Raw genomic sequence first — 27,622 nt, 5'->3', positions numbered from 1 at the left:
GACCAACAGGTATTTGGTATATATGTCTTATAAAAGGAGAGATGTCCGTCCATTCATCTGTCCATCTATCTGTCCCACCCTAGCTGGGTCCCTGAGGCTGGAGCTGCCGGGGTTCCCACGGCCCCTACTGCGTCTCCATGGCTGGAGCTGCTGGTGGAGCTCTGCACTCCAGCTGGCTCCCAGCCCCAGGGTTGCCTGAATTTCCCGGGTCCCCTGGGCTGAAGCTGCTGGCCCCTGGACCCAGAGTTGCCAACGGAGCTCTGCACCTCTGCTATGTTTCAGCCCCAGGGCTCCCCTGGCCCCAGCCAGGTCTCCGGAGCTGGAGCTGACAGGGTTCCTCCAGCCCCATCCGAATGACCGGTGCTGGAGCTGCCAGTAGAGCTCTGTGTCCTGGCCAGCTCCTGGCTCAGAGTCTTCCGGGGTTTCCCTGACCCTGGCCAGATCCCCAGGGCTAGAGCTGTCGGCCGACCTCTGTGCTCTGACTGGCTCCCAGCCACAGGGCTGCCAGGGTTTCCCTGGCCCCGGCTTGGCCCCCATGGCTGGAGCTGCTGGGCTTCCTCCAGCCTGGTCGCCATAGCTGGAGCTGCTGGCAGGGCTTTGTGCCCCAGATGGCTGCTGGTCACAGGGCTGCTGGGGTTCCCTTGTCCCTGGTTTGGTCCCTGGGGCTGGAGCTGCTGGTGGAGCTCTGCATCCCTGCCAGCTCCCACTGACAAGGTTGATGGGGTTCCCCTACCCCAGTTGGGTCCCCAGGGCCGGAGCTGCCAGTGATGCTCCATGCCCTGACCAGCTTCTGGCCCTGGGGCTGCCACGATTCCCCTGGCCTCATCCGAGTCCTGGGGGCTGGAGCTGTCAGCAACCTCCCAGCTTGGTAATGGCCACAAAGGGGCAGGCTCTGCTAGTGATAATAATATTCAATGATAACGATGATGATGAAGAAACTGAAGATAAATTTTACATTACGTTTACATGAGTAACAGACAAAAATACCCTTCAGTGTATGTCAAACTATATGAGAAAATATTTTTTCAATTTGCCTCAGATAGGCTTAGGAATACATTAAAGCAAAATGAAATTTGGAGCTATATAATAAATAAATAAGGCTCCCTTAATTAACTCACAGAGGAAAACTGTGCAGAAAAAAATCACACATGCAAGTTGAGGGAACATTTACTAAGGTCCCTGTCATGCTCTCTCCAACTGGAGCCCACAACCCTCACCCCATCTGTACTTCAATCCCTGGCCTCAGCCCTGAGCATCCTCCCCCACCCCAAACCTCCTCCCTAGCAATGAGCCCTTTCCAGAACTCCAATCTGTCCCAGACATGACGCTGCTCACACAGCCAAACTGCTACCCCCAGGGACCTGCACCCCTACCTTGAACTCCCTTCCTCAGGTTGGAATCCCCACAGATACCCTAATTCCCTCCCAGAACCCACACTACTACTTGCATTCCAAACTGCTGTTACCAGTTGGCATCCCCTTCCATACTCATACCTGCTGCCAGAGTCCACAGCTTCATCCCAACACTCTGGCCTAGTCCTGAGCCCATTCCCATATTCCAAAACTTCAGTCCCAGCCTGTAGCCCCTTCCCGTGCTCTGAATCCAACATTTCCATCCCCTGCTCTCCCACCCAGGCAAAGCCGAGGGGAAGACCCAAGCTTCCAACCCACAGTATGGGGCTGTGTGGGGCCTATGACTGATTCGTTTTTTCTGTGAGTCAGTGGCCCCCAACAGGAGAAAGGTTCCTCACCTCTCCTATAGACTCAGTAAGAGATACACAGAGATAAGTAAGTGTCTATATATTATTAACTGGTCTACACCTTCTTTTAAACATAATATGGAGAATATGATGTATTTGAACAAACTGGGCCAGTTGATACTGGTGTAAGTTGACTTCTGTAGGCATAAACCAGGAGTTAATGTGGCCTGGTGAGTTTATGGAAATTGTAATTACTGAGCTAACCAAGTGACACCAGAAGAGCATCACACTGTGCTGGACTCTTTTTTTGACATGTAAGTTTGCGCTTTTACACTATGGCTATTATAAAAACCAAGCAATGTAGATACGATTCATTTTTTTCCTATAGAACATGTCACATGGGAATAGGGTTGTAGTGAATGTGTCCGAGACACATACACAAGTGAAATAAAACAGATGTTAGGCTGAGAGCTGCATGACTAAAGTGTTTTGATGACTCAGTATTTGATTATGGAAATCAAAGGTAGCCATAGGAAAACACAGTTTTCTCTAAATAGGGACTTGCCGTGTGTTTACAGCAGAAATTGCATGTCATTAGTACTTCTCCCATGAATAGTCGCTTTGATGTTCTCAATTTAAATGTAAGACAGATGATCACAACCAAGACTTACGTTTTTGATATTACAGATACTGGACAGTCCTTTTTTATTTAATGTTTTAAAAATGCTTCATTGCTGGAGAAAAAACGTGCTTTATAAAATCTTTGTAAAGCAGTCTAGTGGAACTTTTTTTAAAATCAGTGAGGTTTTTTACAGTGTCTGAAAAGGCTGGCAAATTCTTTTGTTGTTGTTGCTGTTTTAAAAGTTAGAATCAGAAAGTAAGTGAAATGCTAGCTAATCAGCCAATGAAGAGAATATTGAATCCTAGCTACCTTACTGACACAAAAACTGTCTTCATATATTAATACTTTTCACCTGTGACAACAATAAAATAAATGTCAGGTTGCATAATGAAAGACTGCATTATGATGGACATTCATACAATCACAAAAATATAGGACTGGTAGGGACCTCCAAGGCTAAGCTAGTTCAGCACCCTGTACTGAGACAGGCCCGGGTATACCTAGACAATTCCTGACAGGTGTTTGTCTAATCAGTCCTTAGAAACTTCCAAAAATTGGGATTCTTCAGTCTCCCTGGGAAGCCTAATCCAGTACTTAACTACGCATATAGTTAGAAGCTTTTTTTCCTAATAGCTAACCTAGATCTCCTTTGATACAGATTAAGTCTGCTACTTTTTGTCCTTCCGTCAGTGGACATGGAGAACAACTGATCAGTAACCTCTGTGTAACAACCCTTAACATATCTGATGACTTGCCATTCTGGGCACTACCAAAATTTCTGCAAACCTTCTGCCCACTGGACAGTAGAGGCAACATGTAACCAGCTGCCTCCTGGAGCCTGCCTGCAATCACTAGCTACTGCAGCTCACAGTGCACAGTCCCTGCTAGCTAGAAATGGGATGGGGGCAGGGGCTAATGCCTGAAAGCCAGCATGCAGCTGATGAACCAGCAGGGGGAGCAGCAAAGGAAGCCCCAAGTGCTGCAGTTTGCCCTGCCACCAGTTCTGCACACTCACCCCCATTGTCAGCCACTGGATCCCCTCCCCTCCAGCTCACTGCTGGTGGGTGGGTGGCTGGTGAGCAGGGATCCAGCCAGCAGCAGGATCCATCATTATTGATGGAAAAGGCCAGACAGAAAATACAGGACAATTTGCACATCTTAAGAAAAAGTCAGGACACCTGCAGAAGGGCTTAAATACAGGCCTGTGCAGTGGCAACAGAGTCATAGAATACATGGAGCCCTGCCCATAATGCCTCTAGTCAGTTGTACTGTGTTACACATGATGATAAATTCCTTTTCTGACCCTATTGGCCCATCAAGTCATGCCATGAAGCATGAGGTTTTTCTTGAAACCTATTTTTGAATGTATACTTTCAAATATTGGTGAACAAAACTATTTGACTCTGCAGATGTTGCTGGAGAAGGAATGTCCAAACAGTTACCTTGTTTAATTAAATTAAAGCAAGTTACTTGACATTTCTATATTCCTCTGAACAAAGCTGTATGGTTGCACTGCCTGCTTTATCACCCCTGTGCTCATGGTCAGAGACTTTTAGTCGCATTACCCAGCTGGGCTGCACATGTCTGGTTCCTGTCTCAGGCTCTTCCACACAGATGACTGATGTTGTATGACCAATTCCATTCTTTCTCTACCACAGTGACTGATTAGGAAACTCTAAAATGAGTGGAGAAGGGAGGGCAGTGGAGCACCCACAGTGGGACACATTTCAAAGAACTCCAGTTACTGGGTAAGGTGAGCAATCTTTTCTTCTTCTTTGAGTGTTGTTCCTGTGGGTACTCCACTTTAAATGAGTTCAGAGCAGTGCCCTCTGATGGAAGAAAGGGGCTTCAGAGTTGAAGTCATGACAGATGATCATACAGAGAGTCTGAAGGAGGTATCAGATATTACCTGTTGCTCTAAGATGCAGTGTTATGTAAAGGTACGGTCTGAAGCACAGGTAACAGCTCTACAAATGGCTGGAATGGGTACATTGTGCAGGAAAGTAGTAGAGGCTGACAGGTTCTTATGAAATGTGTATGAATCCCCATTGGAGGGTTGGCAGACACACTGACGATAGCAGAGACTTAAGCAGTTAGAGATCCAGTTGGAAAATCTTTGTTTAGCGATAACGCTCCCTTTGGACCATTCAGTGATGAATATGAACAGTCTGGGTGATTTATAGAATGGCTTAGTTCTGTCTGTGTAAAAAGCCAATGCCCTCCAAAGCAAATGAAGATTACAAAGTGTGTACTGTGTTCTAGCTGTGTGATGTTTAGGATAGAATGTTGGTAGATAGATGGTCTGGTCTACTTTTGGCAGAAATTTGGGGTGTGCTCTGAGAGACACTTTGTCCTTAAAAATTGCGTAGAAGGAGTCTGTCATTAGAGCCCCCAGTGCTCCTACATGTCTGGCTGATGTGTTTGCTATGAGGAGTCCTACTTTCATGGAAAGGCGCAGGAGTGAGAGTGTCACCATGGGTTCAAAGAGGGGAGAGGTGAGGGCCCAAACACCAGATTGAAGTCCTATGGCTCATGTAATTTAGGATAGGCATTACTGAGCCCTTGGAGGAAATGTTTGGATAGTGGGTGAACTGAGATGGAGTGGAGATGCACCTTGGAAATGCTGTGAAAGCAGACAGATGGACTTTTATTGAGCCTGACCTTTTGAGTTCTAATAGATAACCCAAGATAGTTTCACTGGGATGGATGTCATCTATTCTAGTTGACAGCATACCTTAAATCATCATCTACTGTAGTGATGGTTAGAGTTGGTGAGTTCAGAAGGAAGGAGACCCTCGTGCGTATATAGGTTGGTTGTGTCCATGAGAGAAGAGAGTCCTTTATGTTGTCCATTAGTGTAAGGCACTTGTTTATGCTGTGCTGGTGTGGAGCATAGTTGATGCATTAACCATTGTTGCATGCCATACATATTTGATCTGGGGTGTCTGACAATGAAGGTCCTGGTTGCCATGTGGCCAACGAGTTGTAGGGAAGACATGGCAATTCTCCGGGGACTGTTTTGTGCTGTGGGTATGAGGTTGGTGAGAGTGAGAAAATGTCTTGGCAGTAAAGCTATGGCTTTGATAGAGCTGAGATGAACCCCAGTGAAATCCAGGTATTTGTTTAGAGGCCTAAGTTCATAACACTGTTTTAGTGGCTTACAAAGGTGCCTGCATGTTGGTGCTTTTAGCAGGCAGCTGTCCAAGTATGGGAATATCATGATTGTGTTCTTGCACAGGTACGCTGCCACCACAGTGCATAATTTTGAGAACACTTGAGGGGCGGTGGAGAGGCTGAAAGAGAGGAAACTGGTGTGAAAATGGCCCTGTCTGAAAATATAGTGGAGAAATCTGCAATGGGAAGGGCGTATTATTACATGAAAGTGAGGATGTCTCACGTCAACAGCTTAGATCCAATACCCTCTTTCTATTGCTGGGATTATGGAGCCTATTGTGGCTGTCTTGAATCACTGTAGCTTGAGTTGCGGGAGGTGAGTATAGGTCTCCATGCTCCTGCGTTCTTCTTTGTGAGAAAATAGTGGGAATAAAAGCTTCTTTCCCGTGTTGTGGTGGTACAGATTCTGTTTCTCCTAGCTGTACAATACGGTCACATCCTGCACAACAGATACTTGTGAGAGGGGTCCCTGAAGGAGGACAGGGAGGAAGGGTACGTGGGGGAGGGAGGGGTTGGAAAGGGTTCTCAGGGCCTTGACCAAAAGCTCAGATTTGTTGTTTGGAAGTTGATGGCTGGGACACAGCAACTGAAGAAGAAACTTGTCATTCCCTCAGGGGCCTGTGTCTGTGATCCCATGGCTCAAATTACAACTGTTATTGTGAATAGATAATTTGGGTTATAGTTGGAACATACAGTAATTTTGCTGTTTTTTACTGGCTTGGGGGCCTGGTTCTCAAGGACTGGCGTGTCACTTGTGAGTCCTTGAGAGAGTGGAGGGACTTGTCTGTTTTCTCAACAGATAGTTTGGACACCTTGAACAGCAAGTTTTCCACTGTGGATTGCACCTATTTGGGGAACCCAGAAAGATTGAGCTATGAGGCCTTCTTATTACAATGGCCATTGCTATTGATCTTGCAGCCATGTCCACAGAATCAAGTGCAACTTGGAGGCCTGTTTTGAAGATGAATTGCCCCTATGCCACAAGTGCAGCAAATTGTCCTTGGCAATAAAGTTAGTCAATTCAAAGATTTTTGTGTCATATGTAGTCATATTTCACTAGTAAGCCCACATAGTTGGCTATGAGGAAAAGTGTAGCTAAGGACTAAGCCTTACAGCCATACAGACTGAGTCTTTTGCAGTTGTTATTGTGACTTGCATTACGGGTTCTGTAACTGGTGTTGTTTAAGATGTGTTGCTCACGTCCATTCCACGTTGGGTGTGTGTTAGCACACGCCCAGTCACTGGGAGCTTTTTGGCCCTCACTGATAGCCAGAGGGTTAGTTCAGCACCCCCTGGAGTGGTGCCGATGTGGTGACCAATATATGCATGGCCTGACCTCTCCTCCCTGCTCAGTTCCTTCTTGCCAGCTACTCTGACAGTGGGGAAGGCGGGAGGGTTTTGGAATGGACGTGAGCAACACATCTCGAAGAACACCAGTTACAGAACAGGCAACTGTCTTTTCTTCTTCAAGTGATTGCTCACGTCCATTCCAAGTTGGGTGAATACAAGCTAGTACCTAGGAAGTGGGGTTGGAGCCCCGAACAGACTTCAAGACAGCCCTGCCCACCACAACATCTTCCCATGCATGCTGCGTCAAAGCGTAATGTGCTGTAAAAATATAAATTGAGGACCAGGTGGCTGCCATACAGATGTCCTGGATAGGCACCTGCGCCAAATACACCACAGAGGACGCCTGCACTCTTGTGGAGTGTGCCCTAGCCAGTGCAGCAGGTTCCCCTGTGAGCTTGTAACACTCCTTGATGCACGTCACTATCCAGGAGGAAATCTGGTGGGAGGAGATTGGAAGGCCCTTCAGCCTATCAGCAACTGCCACAAAGAGTTGCTGTGTTCTGAAGAGCCTAGTCCTATCCATATAGAAGGCCAGCGTCCTTCTAACATTCAAGGTATGTACACATTGTTCCCTTGGGGAGGCGTGGGGCTTTGGGTAAAATACCGGTAGGGAAATGTCTTGGTTAACATAAACTGGGGAGACCACCTTAGGTAAAAATGTGGGGTGAGGTCTCAGCCTAACCTTATCCTTATGAAATGTTGTGTACAAGGGGTCCACTGAAAGTGCCCTCAACTCAGATACCCTCCCTGGCTGAGGTGATTGCCACTAAAAATGCTATTTTCTAACTCAGAAACAGCAGGGAGCAGGTAGCCAGAGGGTCAATGGGGGCCCCCATAAGCTCAGCTAACACCAAATTGAGATCCCACAGGCCAGTGATGCCCGAACCTGGAGCTTGATTTTTTCTAGACCTTTCAGAAACCTTTTGACTACAGGGTCTGAGAAGACAGAAGACATTCCATGACCCGAGTGAAATGCTAAGATAACAGCTAAGCGCATCCTAACTGAGGAGTGCGACAAGCCATCCTGTACCAGACCCCTTAGGTAATCTAAAATCAATAGGATGGGAGCTTGCGAGGGAGATAGCCCTCTGTGAGACACCCACACCAAAAACCTTTTCCCCTTAGCCAAATAAGTCACCCTTTTGGAGGGTTTTCTGCTATTTAACAATACTTTCTTTATGGGATCCGAACAGGCCAGCTCCCCATCCCTCAGCCACGAAGCATCCACACTGTGAGGTGCAGCAACTGAGATTGGGATGTTGCAGTCTCCCCTCTTGCTGTGTCAGCAGGTCTGGCTGGATCGACAACGTCATCGGCTTGCAGATCAACAGGTGGAGGAGGGTCGAGTACCAGTGCAGACAGGACAATGCTGGAGCCACCAAGATGATCAGCACCCCTTCTGAGTGAATCTTGAGGAGGATCCTGTGAACTAGTGGAATCGGAAGGAATGCATACTTCAACCTGCCCGACCAGGGGACACTGAAGGAACGGACATGAGCAATCACTCAAAGAACTCTTGTTGCCTGACACATTCCTTGATTGTGTCTATCACTAAGGAGTTAGGCACTATATACAAAAAAAAGGAACTCTGTGTCCTTAGCTGGTACATATTTCTTATTGGACCTCTTTCAGGTTGGAGGGGCAATTGCAAAAGTCTACCAAATGAGTTTGATAGGGTCCATCAGTACCTCATTAATAGGAAGGGCTCTTTTGGACGAAGCCAATATATGCAGAATGTCCACTAGCTTATGTTGTGTTACTTAACCTGCTCAAGGGAGATGTCCAGAGAGCTTGCTACCTTCTTAAATAGGTCTTGTGATAGTTTGAAATCATCCCCTATATTAGAGGGAGGAGGAATAATGCTGTCCTCTGTGGACAATGATGGCAAGTAGGTAGGTAATGCCCCCTCCAGGGGTGGGAAATTCTTCTTCCTTTTCCTTCTCCTGGTACCAAGCAGGGTACTGGTACAGAAGATATCTGCAGTTGCTGTGTGCTAGGTCTGGACATGGTGTGTGGTCCTGGTTTTGTGGGATGTATGGCCCAGTGATTCTAGCATGCCCACCACAGTGGGCGTGGAATAGGAACCCACAGAATTACCCATATCATGGTAAACATTTGGGGTCAATGTCATATGCTCCTTGGTTTGCTTGTTCTTGGTAAACGGGATTGTAGAGAGAGAGCTCATTGTTCTCATTTTCTTCCTCTCCTTCCTCATCTTCCTTGCTTGAATAAAGAGTGGGTGATACTGGGCATACAAGGAGACTCATTGCTGTGGGTACTCTGTTCACAATGTTACTGAGGATTGGGGAATCTGTTCCTTCTGTCCAAGGAACTGCTGTAGTGCTGATTTATTGGCCCCTGCAGCTTCCTGTTTATTAATAGTGGCGGCTGTGGAGCATAAGGCAGCACCACTCACTGTGCCTCTGTGAGTGTTGGAAATGCCTTTGAAGAAGCTGCTATTTGAGTTGGTGCCATGCCATTGTTTGCAGGCTGCAGTGCAGAGGCATGGAGTTTTGATTTCCCTTCAGCGCCTGTGTCAGAGCCAGCTCTGGAAGAGACCCAGGCTCCAGGTGTGCCAGATGTATCCACTGCTCTGGCTCCTGGTGTTGACAACATAGTCAGCGCAGATGTTCAATGTCTGCCCACAGAACATCTCTTTTTTGGTTAATTCCTGCAGTTGGGACACAGGTGCCAGCCTCACTGAGTGATGGCCCAACACCAGCTATGTCTGTATAGCTGTATATGCAGAGATAGATAAAATGCGGTCACTAATGTTTGTAATTTTGTGGAAAGGAGGCCTGTGGTACATTTTTATAAAGGAATAGGCTCACTGCCAAATGAGGCTTGCTAAGCAGGGACTCAACTTTCAGGGCTCTATGAGAGAGAGGGTGAGGGAAGGTTATTCTTGTCAGGAAGCTACATGTCCTACCCTGCTTGGACTGGTTTGATCTATTCCCCCACTGTTCAAAAACCAGAGCTAAATAGGAATCAGTAGGTGCGTCTTTCTTATGTAACTTGTGTTGGAGTTGTGCTTCCCTGCTTGCTGAGAGTTGAAATCACTGGGAGCTGCTATCAGTATAGACTGATGGGCAGAGGTAGAGCCAAGTGGATGGCAGTGGATGGTGACTGACAGACAGGAGGGTGGCAGCGGAAAGGTGCACCAAGTGGCCAGCAGGGCAGTGGTGGAGAGGCATGATGAGCAGCCAGCAGCCAGCAGGCTGAGCAAACTGCAATAAAGCCAGCTATGTAAATATGTTAATATGTTAATTAATATGGCTGTTTAAAAAAATGGAGGTGGTAAAACAAAATGGAGTAAACATGTCACGTGACGTCAGGACAGAGAGGAGGGGAGTCTCCTCAGAGTGGTAAACAAGAACTGGTGCTGACCAGAATTTCCTGCCTTTTCTGCTGGCCTTTGAGAATCACCTCAGGAGTTTCCCACCCTTGAGGCTTTATAAGTCCGGATGCTGCTAGGAAGCAGTTGCTGTCCATCTGAGTGGCAGTGTGTGCGCAGATCACCAGCTGGGAAGAGGACATCCCATCCACCATCTACCATTCTGTTTGTCATCTGCCTGTATGTGTCTCAGTGCACATAAAATATTTATTCTGCACGTGGATGGAAAAATCTGCATATGGATGGGAAAGATTAAAGGGAACATTGGAAGGAAGCACACAGCTGTACTCTGAGTCAGACATAGCTCAAGAAGATCTGAAAGTTCTGCCCCAGACCTCTGGGGGAGGAAATGCTCCCTCTGGCCAATGAATGCAGATGTGTTGATGAGCTACCTCTAGCTGTTCCTGTTTGGAAGGAGGCTATCACAATGTGGGGACTTCTGAGAATCAGAAAAAAAACGGGAGTAATCCTCTCAGGCCTCCACAAAAATACTGATACCTGAGTGGGTGAAGATCTTCAGTAGAGAATAAAGTGAAGTACTCCCAGGCACCGATGCTAATGGCTAAAAATGGGGGCGACAGTTTGTGTCCCAAATCTGTAATTTAAACAGTGAAACAATTCCAAAGAGGTGTTATTAAATTAGATTTATATAAAATAATACTTGCTTTCATATTTGTCTTCAGAAGGTTCTACCGGTTGCTCGTTTTCTTCTTTTAATTTCAGCACCTCTTGCAGTTCTCTTCTGAAATTAAAAGATTCTGTGTCTTTATTTGTACAAAATGTGGTTGAAACAAGTTTCAAGTATTAAGTGCATGTGGAAATGCAGAAAATACTGTTCAATATTTAGGTATAGTTTGAGAAGCCTGCTTCTTCAAAGTGATTCATTACTAAGTAAAAATGAAAAATAATTTGTGTCCTTCTCTGGATGTTATCGTTATGACAAATAAATGGCAAGGGCAAAAGAAAACATATTATCTAGGTCAGAATTTCTCAGGTGTAGCCACTGTGGCCCAGGACTGCCAAGAGAATTGCTGGGACCCTTGGCAAGGTGGGAGTGCCCAGCTCTGGGCTCCCAGAAGAATGGGACTTTAGGGGAAAGGGGCAGGGCTACGGCAGTTTTGATTCTGACAAGGATAACAAGAGCAACATCTGGTCTCCTGGTTCAAAACTGTGGACCCTGGTCCCCCTGGTTGTACTGCTGTTCTTGTGTTTGCTGGGCCTGTATTAGATTTTTCTCATGCAAAGGCTCCCAGTGCCTGGAATCATTTTCAAAGACATATAACATATACTCTGTTGTCCCTAGGACCAGAGTTTCTTGGCCTCCCAGTCCACCCTCAATAGGTTCAGGATGTCATCAGTTCACCTCCTATAGAGAAGTTTGAAAGGGAAATATATATATAATATATAAGTTTTCAAAGATGTATTTTTATTACTTGATCTGGAAAAGAAACGCTATAGGTTACAATGATTTGTATGCGTTCATGTCCTAAAGTTAATTAAACCTTCTAGGGAGTTAGTACAGCCATGAGCAAAGGTGTCTGGCAGCACTTCAAGGCCAACTTTTTTTTTTTTTTTTTTGTGAGAATCCCTGAGCTCGACGACCTCCCCACACCAAACGTGATTATCTGAGTTTCATGTTCATCACAGAATAACATTAAGGTAACAATGTATTGCAGGACTTTGGGCCTACAAAAACTATTCTTAATTTTTTTAGTGAACTGTGTTAACAGATATATGTCCAGATCTCCTTAATGTAAAATAGATGTGGAAATTTTGTGACCAAAAAAGTAGCATATGTTCTTGTAAAATACATTATCTTATATCAAATGAACTTTTTATTATTTTTATTTTTATGCATTCACATGCTACATTTTACCTTGTTTCTTCCTCCTCTTTTTGCTTTTTTAATGCTTCTTCTGTAAGCCTTCCCAAAATCTTAGAATTAATTTCATCCTTATTTGCTAGGTACAGTCTGTGTAGTAAAAATATTCCTGCAATACAATTATACAAAAGTAATATACTTTTGACAGCAATATAAAATGAATATCTCATTAGAAGGGACAGGTTTCAAGGTATAACAGTCCTTTCATCAAGGGTTGACAGCTTTGAGAAAGATTTTTAAATTTTTGAAGAAAAGTGTGTGCCAGTTAAGATTACAGATATACCATTTTTGAAAATTCTAAAGCCTTGATGTCAGTGCCGTTTGTCGAGTGTATATGGATACGTCTACACGAGAAGCCTCTGACAACAGAAGTCACTGTCGGAAGGGATTTCCTGGAAAAACTTCTGTCAACAGATTGCATCTGTCCATAAAAGCTGATTGAAAAAGCAATCCACTGTGTCAACAGAGAGCAGCCAGACTCCCCCGCTCTCTCTCAACACAACGGCTGACCAGAAGCTCTGCAAACAGGGCTGTCTGGTGAACCGGAAGTCCTGTCTGTTGACAAAAGGGCCCCGGAGTGTCTACGCGGCTGTTTTGTCAAAGAACACTGGTGAGAGAGGCGTTATACCTGAATGGGGAAAGGTACCATGCTCCCAGTGCATGTGCTGAATCATGTGTTTGAGACAGTGCTGGACAGTGCCGCTTGGTGCAGTGCCATGCAGCACAGAACAGCACCGAAAACTGCAGCACCAAAAACTGCAAATAAGTGAAACCACGAACCGCAAATCTGCCTTCCTGTAATTTATAACAACAGTATTTTCAGAAGCTACCATTTGTACTGTTTCTAATAGAGTTATTTAGGTGATGTAGTGAGGAGATGTGCTGTTACTTGTTTCAATATTGTGATTTGTGGCTACAGTTATTGTTGCACGTTTTGTGTGGAGTTATGGGGATGAGACCTGCATTACAGACAATATTATAAAAAGGCAGGGAGAGAAACTGATTCCTTTTGATACAGAGGCAGAGTCCTTCAAAATTACTGGTGGAATACAAGTAACATTTCTCATAATAGTACCTCAAGAAAAGACATCACAACTGGGAAAGTATTTTAATTTTTATGCTTTAAAAATAAAACATTTACTAACCATTTTTTTCTACATTCTTCAGACAGATAACAGTGTCAGGTAAGAGGCCTTTTTCTGACAAGACGGACCAGTGCTCTGATGTTGTGGGATAGTTATCCACTACCCAGCCTCCTTTTTCTGGGGCCCCAGGAAACCTGTCTTTGTTCTTCTTAGTGAGCTGTTAAAAAATTGGATTGAGAAGTAAAACAAAATAATAGCTATAAAATAATATCAGTGAATTGCTTAGGGAAAACAGTACAGGTTGAACCTCTCTAATCTGGCACTCTCTGGTCCAGCAACAACCATCATCTGGCTTGATTTTAATTAGATGGATGTCCACTTATCATGGATGTAGCCAAGTTTCCTGTGGTCCCAGAAAGTTTGTTTACAGCCAGCAGTCCTGGCTCTCAGTGCTCTGTGCTGATATTTAGCTCCAATTTACCCCTTATATCTTCTAAGAGCCTAATAAGCATGAACGTGTTGGTAATGCTGCTAGACAGTATTGACCTCCTGTGGTTTGGCAACTTCTCTGGTCTGGCATTGGTCAGATCCCAAGGGTGCCAGACCGGAGAGGTTCAACCTGTACACTATAAATCATTTGGTTTTATTAACCTGTTTCCTTCCATATCACTTTTCTTTCCAATAAAAGATCTTTTTATTAGTTATAGAAGAGACCTGTAACTTATGTGCCTGAATAAAGTAAGAATATACTTGAACCAATGGCAATGAATGTATAAAAATATACTATAGTTTTCCAAAAACTACACAGAACTTAGATTCAGGTCTCAGGAATAAGACCTACAAATTAGCTAGCAAATCCAAAATGATTAATTACCTTTGCATATGTCACAGCACCCCCTCCCCATGCTTTATGAAAACTGGCTTATGAATATGCATAACCCAAAGACACCTTATGCAAAATGTGTTATGTAACATTTTTAAAATTCCAATCTGCTGAATGTGTACATCCTATTTTTGTGCACGTATCAGTCCTGTATGTGACATTAGAAATATGAAGTGTGAGTCTGGTTTTAATTCTAAATGTGCAAGTGAGGACCATTAGTAATTATTCATGAATTTAATGGCTCAGTACTCAAACTAGCGATGCGTGAATGGTTTTATTTTTCTTGTAAACCCAAACTGTGGTTAATCCTAGAAAGATGGGACCAAATCACCTGGTATTGGAATCTATCTTGAATCTAGTACTATTCCATGGGGATGTGAAGACTGAACAAATACAGCCTGAGATAAGAACAACTCATTAGGTAAGAATATGCATGTAACAAGTTTCTTGGTGGATTACAATTAGCTGGAATGTTTTGCTTATTTTGTTTTAGTACTTTGATCTGTCTATTTTCACTTGCAATCACTTAAATCCTACTTTTTATGCTTAATAAAAAACACTTTTGTTTATTATCAAGCCCAGTATAAGTAATTGTTACCTTGACAAGGGCAACCTCTGTGTGTATCTATCTTTCTTTAAAATGAAAAGTTGATCTTATGAGTTTTCTGTCTGCAAAATTTTGGAATTCTGGTCCCTTTTGTGGGTTGGTTTGCTGGGTGCTATCAACAGATCTGAAGTTTGCTCTGTATGTTGGGAGATGCTACCAAACTGGTAGGGAAGATCCCATGGGAAGTAAGTTTAAGTGGATAAGCAACTGAGAACATTTGGCAGTTTTTCAGACACATTATTAAGGGCACAAGAATAAACAATTCCACTGCATAGGAAAGATAGAAAGTCTGGCAAAAGACCATCCTGGCTTAACCAGGAGATCTTTAATGATCTTTAATGATCTGAAAATCAAGAAGGGACTCCTTCAAGAAATGAAAACTAGGTCAAGTTACATAAGATGACTACAAACAACAAAAGTATGTAGGGGCAAATATAGAAAGGCCTACTCACAAAACTAACTCAAATTAGTTAGTATTAGAGAGGAGGCCATATTAGTCTGTATCTTCAAGAACAGAAGGGTTACTAGAAAACATTCTATAAATATATTAGAAGAAAGAGGAAGACCAAGGGCAGGGTAGACCCATTACTCAATGAAGAGGGAAAAACAATAGCAGAAAATGAGGAAATACAGTTCTTAATGACTTTTTTGTTTCAGTTTTCACCAAGAAGGTTGGTGGTGACTGGACATATAACATAGTGGCTGTGTTTACACGTGCCCCAAACTTCGAAATGGCCACGCAAATGGCCATTTCGAAGTTTACTAATGAAATGCATATCCAGCGCTTCATTAGCATGCGGGCGGCAGCAGCGCTTCGAAATTGATGCGGCTTGCCGCTGCGCGTCTCGTCCAGATGGGGCTCCTTTTCGAAAGGACCCTGCCTACTTCGAAGTCCCCTTATTCCCATGAGCTCCATTATTAATCTCCATTAATAGATCCTACCATAAGGGATGCCTGAGTTCAAACCATGTGCTTTCACCCAACTCCAAGTTTAAAAACTGCTTTACAACATTTTTTTGATTTCAAGTGATTTTAGTTCTGCATTAGAATACTGAATCCCATCAAGGTGCTCTCTTATGAAAATGGATGTTGAACAATTGAAGAGAGTTCAGAAAAGAGCCACAACAATGATTTGAGGAGAGAAAATGCTTTTTTCTGAGGTACTTAAAAAGATCACTGAGAGCTGGCTCAGTTACGATGTCTAAGTACCTTCAGAGGCAGAAAATAGCAGTTTCTAAAGTGCTCCTCAAACTAGTTGAGAAAGGCCTAACAAGATTCAGTTGCTGGAAGCTGAAGCCAGATAAATTGAAATTAAAATTAAGGCACAAATAATGTTAACAGTGACAATGATGAGCCACTGGAACATGCTACTAGATGAAGTGGTGATGCCTTAGTAGAAGATATAGCTTAGTCAAACAAAGCACGATGGGCTCAATAAACAGGTGACTGGGTTAAATTTTATAGGCCAGTCATGCTACAAGATCCAGCGGTACCTTCTGGCCTTGAAATCTCTATGTAATTTTGCTATTCTAGGCTCAAATTCCAATTCAAGAAAAAAAGCATGTATTTAAGTTCATCCCTACACAAGAAAGTACTTAAACACACACTTAAATCCCATTGACTTCAATGAGACTTAAGTAGCTGTTTTAAATCAAGCATAAGGACATAACTGAAGCAAGAAGATTTTCTGCATTGGAGTCCTACACCATATTCAGTCTCATTGATCTAACAGTAATCCTGATCTTGTGAGAGTTTGGCCTCGAAGTCTTCTGTTTTAAAAGAAAACAAGAGTGAACTCTCACAGCCAAAAACTAAAATCCTTGTTCAGGCATGTCTTGAAGAGTTTTGCCTATAAGCTGAAGATTTAAGAATAACAGATAACAATAGATTTAAGAACCTATCCTAGATATCTATGGCTGTGTCTACACTTGGCCAAAATTTCAAAAGGGCCATGCTAATGGCCAAATCAGAGAATACTAACGAGGTGCTGAAATCAACATTCAGCACCGTATTAGCATGCTGCCAGCAGTGGCACTTTGAAAGTGCCATGTTTCAATCGCGTGCAGCTCGTCTACACGGGGCCCTTTTCAAAAGCACCCCACAAATGTTGAACTACCCTTCAGCTGATAGGAGTAAGTGGAGTTTGACATTTGCGGGCGTCCTTTTGAAAAGGGCCCCAAGCAGACGAGCCATGTGCGATCGAAATGCAGCACTTTTGAAGTGCTGTAGCCAGCAGCATGCCAATGAGGTGCTGAATATTCAATTCAGCTCCTCACTAGTATTCTCTGATTTGGCCATTAGCATGGCCCTTTTGAAATTTTGGCCAAGTGTGGACATATCCTATGTGTTAGAGCCTTAGCAGTATAGTAAGACAGAACCTCTCAATTGCAGCTATAGATCATTACTATTACTATTATAACTATAAACATCAAGATGGGTGCTGAGTACAATGGTATATTGTATTGTACAATTCTTAACAGCCAAATGGGAGATATCCAAGCCTTTCGATACTGCTATATGACTCCAATAGCACCAGAACATTTACAGTGAAACTAAAACAAAAGTGAAAATAAAATTAATAAAAGTTTGACATTCCTAATTAAAAGGCTTCAAATATTACATCTTAAAGTAAGGTAGTCTAGATTTACATTTCATATGGAAAATCTGAATAGTAAATGTTGCCACAGAAAAACATAAAATATTCCAATGAATTCTCAGAAATAGTATTTGAATGTTTTGGTTCTTGTGCTTTTACCTCCGAAATGGCTTCTTCTAATACTTCAGCATATATTTCAGCTGGTAGCATTGTTGGAGATTGTGCTGCAACTTTTGCAGCTTCTTCTACCAAAGCTTGTACTTCCGGGTGATCAGCAGTTACCTCTAACTCTGATGTGTTTACTGATGTATATTCTAGTGTATTTGCAAGGAAAATAAATACAAATTAATGATAAAGAAAGCTAATATCTTACATTTTACACAGTGTTTTCATCTACCAGGCGTATAAAACATTTTACAGATTTTACAAATTAGTATGTATATCCTATAAACAGGAGTCACTTAAATGACCACCAAAATGCAGCCACTTCTTCGGTGGACTGCAGCAGTAATCTAAAAACATAGTAACACCATGCAACAGTTTTGAAGAAGTCATATAACATGAATTGAAGAATATTCCCTCCAAATATATTTTATGTGATTTTATGCCTCATTCAAAAGATAACCTCTTTCATAGTACAATGACCCCTAACACCAGAAGGGGTATAAGATCAACACTGGCTCAGAGAGAAGGACACCAACTGAATCACCACTATCACTTCCTTTAGCACCTTCAAATCTTTTCTTTGGAGTTTCAAGTCAAAACATCAAACTGCTCTGACCCAGTACAGTACGCCAGAAATAACAAAAAACAAAGCACAAGGTGGTATCTCCTTAGGGGTAGAAAATTATTTTCTGTTAAGCTCCAAATTTTTGATCAAGTTATGGTCAAGCTTCAGACTCCAGATAAACTAATAAACTAATAATGATAATAAATAAGTAAATAAAAAGATTTCAGTGCCTGTTCAGAAATATTAAATGCTCCAGATTTGGCCCATGGTCCACCTATTGACTACCCTTGCTGTAAACTATGAACTCTATATTCCTGAAGATGTGTACGTCAATTTCTCACATTGACTAGCACTGTGCATTAAATCATTCTTGAACAACACGAATAAAGATCACACACTGAGATGATTAACTATATTAGGAGAATTTCAAAATTACTAACTTTTCCATATGCCTTACTGAAAAAATATTAACAAAAATATACTTTGGAGTTACTTTGTAAAAATGCATTATGTATTGTGTGAACAGGCCATTTAACAAAAATGCCAAAAATTCTCTTTTTGTAAATCTAATTTTATCAAGATTTTTCATTGCCAATGTTGATTTTTTGTCCCTCACAGATCTACACATTTTCTAGATATCTGCATCAAATTATAAACTCTTTTGTACAGAGAACATGCTTTCTGGCACATTTGTACATTGCAAAAAACCACAGACATTATTATAATAGTTGAAAGTGTTAGTACCACTTAGTTCCTCTGTGGTTCCTTCTCCATCAGTTCTGGACATGGAAGTATCTTCAGTGGTGTCTTTAGCATCCACTATAAATTGTCAAATATCATAACATTAAAGGAACATTATGATTAAAGCAAAATATATTTTTGCAAAAAGTAGAAATAACATATTTAGATAATTTTGCATTTTCATTGTAGAGACTTCTACATTACAATAAGCAGCATATTCTAGTCATAATACTACTACTCCAAGAATTTGATATTATAATTCAAATTATACTTTAATATAATCCAGATTGTGCATCAATTTTATAATTGGCAACTATTGCACAATTTACTGAAGTGTTTGTCAGACTCAAGTAATGATTATGTAAAACGGCAGAATTGCATTTTCATTATATTGCTAATGGAGAAACAATATTGCTTAATATTTTGTATGCAGTGGCATGCACGCTGGTAAAATGCACCCAAAATTGTGCTGCAAGGCTTCTAGATACTATAGTATTCTATGGAAAATTGCGTAACAGTTTCAGATACATTTTTAAGTTTGAGATTTTTATTGAATAAAGTATTTTAAAAGAATAGTCCAGATAGTACAGTACCTTGTATGTTATTATTTTCATAATCAATTCAGGGTTGCTTTTTACACTGTTCCCACAATTTCAGGTTTTAATATGACATAGGTCATCTTTAGATTTAAAAGTTAACAACAAAATGTGTGAGAGAGTTTACATCACTCATACCTATTTTTTCAAGCTGGCTGAAAATGAGGGAAGACACCACTGCATCTGTTTACATATGGCTCCCATTTTCAGGCTTAGAACCATCTATCTAAAAATATCATTTCTAAAGGAAAGCTCAGATTCTGTAGCACAACTCTGCAGTTAGAGACTAATTCTGTAGAAAATTATGTGGGCGTTGAATCTGAAGGACTCTGATTACACATTGGGTGCATCTACACTAGGAACTAACTTCGAAGTTATTTTCAAAGTTAGGCACTATTTCAAAGTAGCCATCAGAGAGTCTACACATGTTTTCCCTTACTTCAAGGGAGCCCAACTGCAAAGTCCTTACTCCATTCCTGGGAAGGAGTAGTGTCTTTGAAGTGCAACTTCGAAGTAGGGTGTGTGTAGATGCTCAACTTCAAAGTCTGTTACTTCAAAGTTGTACTTCAAAGTAAGCAGCTTCGATGTTATTTTTGTAGGGTAGACAGATTGTGAACAGTCTGGATAAGTGGAATAACTTGAAAAATGTTTTTAACAGAGAGATTATGTATAAACATTCTACCAACAGTCTATCAAAAGTTCCCATTTAACGTACTTAACTGAATATTTCGTCATATTGTAATATCTTTAAGGGATGCAGGAAAAATCATAGGCCAATTTCATGATCGGTCAAATTCCACTAAAATATTAAAGTTATACTAGGAAATAATTTCATGCCTGTGCATTATAGCAAATGAAAAAATAAATTAACAAAATATTAGGGTTGAGAAACAAGTCACACATGATCTAGAAATCTAAAAAGCTAAGGTTTCTAACGCAAGGAAGTTCCATTCCATGACTGCTGAAACCAATGAGAGTTGTTCTAGAACTTCAGTGGAAGTTGGTTTGGATTCATGGTGCATCTTGTGCACCTTTATATAAAATGTGTTAGAGAGCATTTCCTTATTCAATATCTACTTGTGCTTTGAATTAAATAATGTTTTTCAAAAGTATAGTACAGTCATAAATCAGATCCAAAAAATAATAAAATCAAATAATTAAAGTTTGGGTAAGTTACAAGCAACTGACAAAAGCCCTTTAGGATACTTAGGGAAAAAACGGTTACCTACTATTCCATAACTGTTGTTTTTCAAGATGTGTTGCACATGTTCATTCTATTGCAGGTATGCATGCAACTTGTACAGTTATTGAAGAATTTCCCTTCAGCAGCACCTGCTTGAGAAGCACAAGCATCCTCTGGTCTCTGATGCCACTGCATATTGATATAAAGTGTTATGTTGTCCCCAAACTCCATCAGTTACTGCTAGAAGACTCCAATAGAAAAGGGAAGGAAGGCAGGTTATGGAATGGACATGGGCAAAATATTGTGAAGAAGTAAGTAACCATTTTTTCTTCTTCAAGTTATTGCATGTGTCCATTGCACTGTATGTGACTCAAATGCAGTTTGAACTGGAAGTGGGCTTGGAATCCTACTTGAATAAGACTTGCAGCACCACTCATGCAAATCTAGTGTCATCTTCAGATTAATGAGAGATGGCATAGTGAGAAGCCAATGTATGGAGCGATGAGCAGGTTGTCACCCCTATAGAAAGTCCAAAATGCGGCAAACTGGAGCTTCAGCTGGGAAGATGACTCTTAGTATGGATCAGATGCAGAATGTTTTCCATTTAGTAAGGCAAGTAGACCTAATTGTAGGTTTCCTGCTCTTTAGTAGCACTTCTACCATCCTCTTAAATTTGTTCCAAGGTTGTCAGACAGCAGGTGTGAAGACTGGGATTAAGGAGGTAGCTGTAGTCCTGGGATATGACATCTACATTTCTTGGAAGCAACAACGGACATCTAACTGATAGTGCTGACAGAGTCAAAATAAATGTGCTATTAAGGATAAGGTGTTGACTTTGGATAAACTTTGGGGAGGAGCAGAATGGATGGAAGGTCTACAGATGGAAGGTCTGCACCAGGACAGGGAAAGCATGTATTAGTGAATTCATGCTGTGACAAATATGGAAACAAAAAAATAGACTTTTTTCTTTTTGTAAACAGGTCCACTTGGCGAGTTCAAAATCACTGGAAAATGGACTTGGATGCATTCAGTCAAAGAGATCTCTTATGATGACCTATGAATTACCTAATCAGGAAACCTGCCAAAGTATTTTGAACCTCCAGAAGGTAAGCAACTTTCAGGTTGAAGGAACTGGCAATGCAGAAATTCCAAAGGATTGCATCTTGGCAAAACTTTGTACGTTGATACCTCCCCACATTCCATTGCTTAATTACATAGTCAACAGCTATGGTGATCTCCAAGAGAACCAGCAAATTCCACTCCCAGATGTGAAGAAAGAACTACCTGCAACCCAGATGGATGGTCTGGAGTTCCTTAATACATGTATAGAGACATAAATGCTGGGAAGACCAAAACTCCTGGTTTTGAATGGGACCTAAGTGAGCTCTCCTAGATAGATCTAATGAATCTTATGAATAAGGTAAGAGTCTGCTGAGGAAGGGAAAAGGGAATTCAGTCACAAACATTCATAGGTTCTATCACCAGTCCAGGGAAGGCAAGACCCAAGTAGGTACTTGAACCACAGTGGGCTTGTCTACACTGCCTCCCTACTTCGAAGGGAGATGGTTATTAGAGTGTTGGGAAATTATTAATGAAGTGCTGCACTGCATATGCAGGACTTCATTAAGCTAATTCTCCCCCGCGGCAACTCTGAAGTGTTAAACTTTGAAGTGCCGGCTCGCGTGTAGCCACAGCTAACCCACCGGTACTTCGAAATGCCTGGGCAACTTTGAAGTCCCTTTACTCCCCAGAATTTTGGGTAGGGAGGTAGTGTAGATACAGCCAATGAGTATATGTTGACAGGCTGGTGGGAATATTACAGCTATCCATGTAGGTGCATGCTGTCATGTGTCTTAGAAGTACGAGGCACTTGCAAACTATAGCAACAGGGTGCATCTTTAGATAGAAAGCAATGAAATTCATTGTTTAGAATCATGGCTCTAGCAGCAAAACCTAGGTCTCTGTATAGTTCAGGACTGCCCAATGAATTCTAAACTTTGAACAAGCAACATGATCTCTCTGTATTGTTTAGAAGTTCCAGCATATCAAAAGTGGTTTGACTAATACCTATTCTGGTGGATACCTCAGACTTGGTCTCGCTTCTTTCTAGCCTGTTGTTCACATAAGGAAATATATGGACTGCCAGTCTTTGCAAGAACACAACAGCCATGCATTTCATGAATATGCTAGGGATGCTTGTTAAGTCCAAAAGGCAGTTCTAAAGACTTGGTAGTGGAATCTGTTGACCATGAATCTGAGAAAATTTTAGTGGCTTGGTGAATTGCCACATGAAACTAAGCATCCTTTAAGTAGCAAGCAGCATAGCAGTCCCTTGTATCTGAGGAATGGATAATACATACTAGAGTAATGGTCCAGAATTTTGTTTTCTTTAAGTATTTAATGATCTTAAATCCACAATAGCCTGAGATGCCACTTCTCCTTTGGGTTTAGGAAGTAAAGGGAATAAAATCCCTTCCCTCTGAACAACACAGAAACCTTCTGTATGGCTCCCGTAAGGAGGAAAGATTAATTTCCTGAAGTAGCATGCTCTCAAGAGAGTGGTCCCTGAAAAGGGATAAGGAAAGAGAGTGGAAGTGGGGAACAGAAATAAACTGAAAGATATATCCCAATTCTACTAAATGTAAGATTCACCGATCCATGGTGATGAAGATTCAAGCACTTAGAAAGAAGGATAAGTGATTGGCTAAGACCAGTGTGGAAAAAGATGGCACCACGGGGAGAGGCAAACTGTTCTCAACTGAAATGTCAAAATTGTTTAGATAACCCAGTTTGCCTAGAAGAAATGGAACCCACAAAGGACTGTGGAGGAGAAGTATACCCATTGTAACTCCTGCCTGTTTTGGACAGGTCCTAAAAATTGTGGTAAGAATGTTACCCCGCACACTAATTGGCATCTCACCTTTACTGTCCCCTGAGTTCGAAGTGTAATCCAGTTAATTTAGGCAACCCCACCCTACAGCTCTGAGTGAAAGGAGCTTACCTTTCCCCAGTTCCTAGGTTCATGGCCACCTTCACCCTGTTGCTATGGCTCAGGGTGTAATCTTTTGTGGTTGTGCAGAGTCTTTTACAGGTACAAGAACCTTACACAGTAATGTCCTTAAACCCCATTTGTTACCAGTTACCAAAACACAATATATATGCTAAATATACAGTGATCACAACTCCCCATAAGGCAGATGAACTTTTCCTGACAGCCAGTCAGGGTCAGGTCATCCAGGGTTCCAGTTTCTGCACAACACAGGTGGCAGGGTATTAATCAATTGGCAGCTCTGATATGATCTTATATAGTTAAACTTGAATCCTGCTTACTATGTCTTAGCCAATCATTTTAAACTAAAGTACTACAGAGCATTATTTTTCACCAATCTCAACTTCTAACAATTCTTTCACCAATAATATCCCACCACCTTACTTGATTTTATATCTTGTAAAGTTATTCAACAGAACAAAACAAAGAAAAAGACAAACATGGTAGATGGTGCTTGGTCCTGCCATCGGGGTAGGGCATTGAACTTGAAGACCTCTTGACATTTCTTCCAGTTCTAGTATTCTATGACTGTATGTTTTTATGAAATCATACAGAAACCAAATAGAGAAATAGGGACCATAAAGTCTACAAAGCCTTTTTTTCTGTTCTATTGGAAAACAGTGAGAGAACTTCAAAAGGGAGTTCTTGAATTGTTTGTCGCACCTCTCAGGGAAGTGGGATGACCGCTGACAAAGTGAACATTTCATAGTGTCAGGAACTCACAGATTGAGCAGCAGCCTGCTTCATCCAGGTTCTTCTGTAATGTTGTCCTGGCAATTAATTTATGCTCCTCCACGATTTCAGAGAATTTATGTTTCATCTCACCATGCCTTTTGTGTTTGAACTTCATGATATTATCCCACAAGATAAAACTGTAGCAAATGAGCAGAGCTTGCTGGTTCATAATCCTAGGTTGTAAACTTCCTGTGGAATAAAAAGTTTCCTGCCAAAAAGTGTTAACTTGTGTGCTTCCTTTCGCTTTGGTGTAAGAAGCCTAGAGTCCTTGCATCAATTTTTCACTGGCTGCAGCAATCACAAGGAAGCCTTAGGAGGCTGGTTGTAAAAATATTCAAATCCCTACCAGGGGACATAATAGCTTTTCTCCACCCTTTCAGCAGTTGGAGGCTGAGAAGATGGGGTCTGATATGAAATCATGACAAATTCCAGGATAGTCTCACTAATAAGGACAGCTATCCAAGAGGGTGCTTCAGTGTCAAAAACGTCCACAAGACTGTTTGACCTTTCCTGTGCTACTTCTGTTTGGATATCCGAAGCTGCAGCCACTTTCCTCAACAAATCCTTAGGAACACTGAAATCACCAGAAGAGGGAGAGAGAGACTCATTCACTACTTCCTCATCAGGTGATGAAGAAGAAGTAGCTATGTGTGTTTTGGAGATCCCTCCTTCAATCCCTCTACAGAAAAGTACTGAGCATGCATTTCCATTTGTATGGTACTGGGCTTAGTAACAGGAGAGAGAAGATGGCAAATACTCCTGGCACCAAGCTGATGTAGAAGTTTGGGAAGGGAGCAGAGCGGCTCTCTAATGTGGAGGGAAGACACCAGTGGTCCAACAAATCCACTGCTATTGAAAGATAGGACTCAGCTGTGTGAGGTCACTGCTCTTAGAATTCTGAGACTGTGACTAGTACCACTGCAAGAAAGTAACCCACTGGAGCTACTGAGCATGCTCAGGTTGGGGCACAAGAGATTTAGTTTCAGAGTCCGATGAGGAGGCCATCACACACATATTGGGGAAACTGACCCCATCAGTACCAGAGAGTTCAGCTCTGAGTCCAAAGAAGGGGATAATGGTGATACAATTTCTGGCTTGCTTCTAGATGAAGTCCTATTCAGAGGTGCCACAAAAGAAGAAGTGGTTCGTACTCAACTGTACTGGGGCTGGAGTTGGAAATGTAGTTCCAATAGCAGTACTTTGTAAGGTTCCTAGATAACAGGAGAAGATGACACTGATAGGTCATGAATCTCAGAGACTGTGTGGTGGACTTGGTAGATCCCAGTACTAAGTCATTAACAGATTTACCTGGTTTCTTCTTCAGCACTAGTGATGCCAATCTGCCCGTAGACTCCGTCAAAGCAATTCTAGTACTCTGACTGAGTTGGATGTTTCTGGTACCCATTCAGAGTGGGAAAGTTCTGACAGTAGATGAAATATAGACTCCATAAACTGGTACTTGAACCAGGCACCCCTGAGCTTTTTCAGGGAGTGTTTGAAACCTCTACAAATATGATATTTGTCATTTCCATGAGCTGACACTTAAGTCAGCTGGGATGCAGGTCACTCACTGGCATAGATCTGTTACATGAACAACAGACCTTTAAGCCTGGAAAAAAAAAAGGCATTTGATTGGTATCAAACTGGGTCCCCAAATGGGCACTGGAAATCCTACACTAAAAATACCAATCTAAACTTATAACTATTTACAGTTATCCTATACAAGACCAAAAACCAACATTACTGGTATTATATGCATTAACAAAGTGAAAGCAGGTACTTTCAAATGTCATAACCTCATCATCAACAACCACCACCATCATCACTAGCTGTAGGAAGGAAATGAGTAGGTTTGCAGGCTCTTCATATCAGTGTTCAGGGACACAAGGCAACAGAGTCCCAACAGGTACTGCTGAGGGAAAAATTTCCAACTGTGCACCAGCCTCGCACATGCGTAAAATGAAACAGCATAATGGTTTGGCTGAGGTAGTTCCACCCTCTCTGGGTCCATGGGAAGCCACTCCACCTCACATGTGTCTCTGTGCATCACCTACCCTGGGGAATTAGCAGGGTGACAGGAGTCTCTAGCTTGGGCCTGCATTCAGGCTAAGCAGCAAACACAGTTAGAAGCCCAGACCCTTAATTAGGTGGGGTGATAATCCCATCTCTAATTAAGGCAGAGCAGCAAAGACTAGAGAGCTTGGGCCTGGGTTCAGACCCAAGGAGCAAACACAATAATGAAGTCAGACTAAGATCGTCTGTCCCAGGGCCACATGTTTATGTTCCCTTGGGTATACCTAGATTCGTAGAGAGCCCTCCAGGTCTTCCAGGTAGAAAGCCTTTGGCAGACTGGGCAACTCCTCCATGGCTTTGATGGCAGATGGCTCCGTCAGCTGTGCTCAGTCCTGAGCACCACCAAATTCTGAAGCACTCTCCCAGCTTGGGAGCAGGTGGAAGGTGTTTCGCTCCTCCCAGTGGTGGCAGCCAAACTGAGCTCACAGACCCACCTTTTAAACCTCTTGCCCTGCCATTGACTTCCAGTGGGCATAGTGAGCATGACCTGGCTCCATCCACCAGGGCTCAGTGAAGGGTTCCTCCTGCTTTGGGTCTGTGGGAGGCCATTCTGCCTCACTAGAAATGGACACGTGCAATCGCTCCGAGAAAAACCCAAATTGTACTTGTTTTTATGCATTACAGCTGGACTACATTAATTTTCAGCATCAGTAATTTTAATAACAACAAGTCCTGTGGCACCTTATAGACTAACAGATATTCTATAAGGTGCCAACAGGACTTCTTGTTGTTTTTGAAGATACAGACTAACTCGGCTACCCCTCTGATACTTGTTCGTAATTTTAATATGATACTATATCAATCAATTCTGAGGTATGCTACTTATGCCTGATTGGTTTCACTGTCCTTAATCGACATAATTGACAGTTGCTACAATGGGCCTTGAGTCATTATATTAGGTAAAGCACCTGCTATTTAATCACATAGATTTCATATAAAATTGCTTACACTTCTTACAGCAAGTGCAAATAGTGTCAGGCAAAGACTGAGGATTGCAAAATTGGACCAAAAGTTTATATCAATCACATGCATGGATCAATACTTATAAACTGAATTATACCTCAGACACTTAAAAGCTGGTTCTCCACTACTGAATTTTGTCAACAGAAGTTATTGTCAGGACATATTTCCCTACAGAACCTCTGTCGACAGAAGGCACCCACATGTAATAGAGGCCCCCCGTCAACGCCCTCTGTCAACAGCGAGTTGCCAGACTGCCCAGC

At 42.2% G+C, this 27,622-nt stretch overlaps 1 protein-coding gene across 1 annotated transcript in view; it reads right to left on the bottom strand.

Annotated features, from left to right (window-relative positions):
* AK9 (adenylate kinase 9) overlaps positions 1-27,622 on the bottom strand; it is a 153,211-nt gene that overhangs the window by 69,947 nt on the left and 55,642 nt on the right. The window contains exons 14-18 of the mRNA XM_074989121.1: positions 18,767-18,841; positions 17,452-17,606; positions 13,267-13,423; positions 12,116-12,230; positions 10,905-10,981 (exon numbers count right to left, since the gene is read on the bottom strand). Coding sequence (XP_074845222.1) covers positions 10,905-10,981; positions 12,116-12,230; positions 13,267-13,423; positions 17,452-17,606; positions 18,767-18,841 — 579 coding nt within the window. The remainder of the gene's footprint in view (positions 1-10,904; positions 10,982-12,115; positions 12,231-13,266; positions 13,424-17,451; positions 17,607-18,766; positions 18,842-27,622) is intronic.

Source organism: Carettochelys insculpta, chromosome 3, assembly GCF_033958435.1.
Source record: "Carettochelys insculpta isolate YL-2023 chromosome 3, ASM3395843v1, whole genome shotgun sequence".
In the NCBI taxonomy this organism is placed as follows: domain Eukaryota; kingdom Metazoa; phylum Chordata; order Testudines; family Carettochelyidae; genus Carettochelys; species Carettochelys insculpta.
The sequence above is the reverse complement of the archived record's forward strand: the minus strand, read 5'-3'. Positions and strand labels throughout refer to the sequence as shown.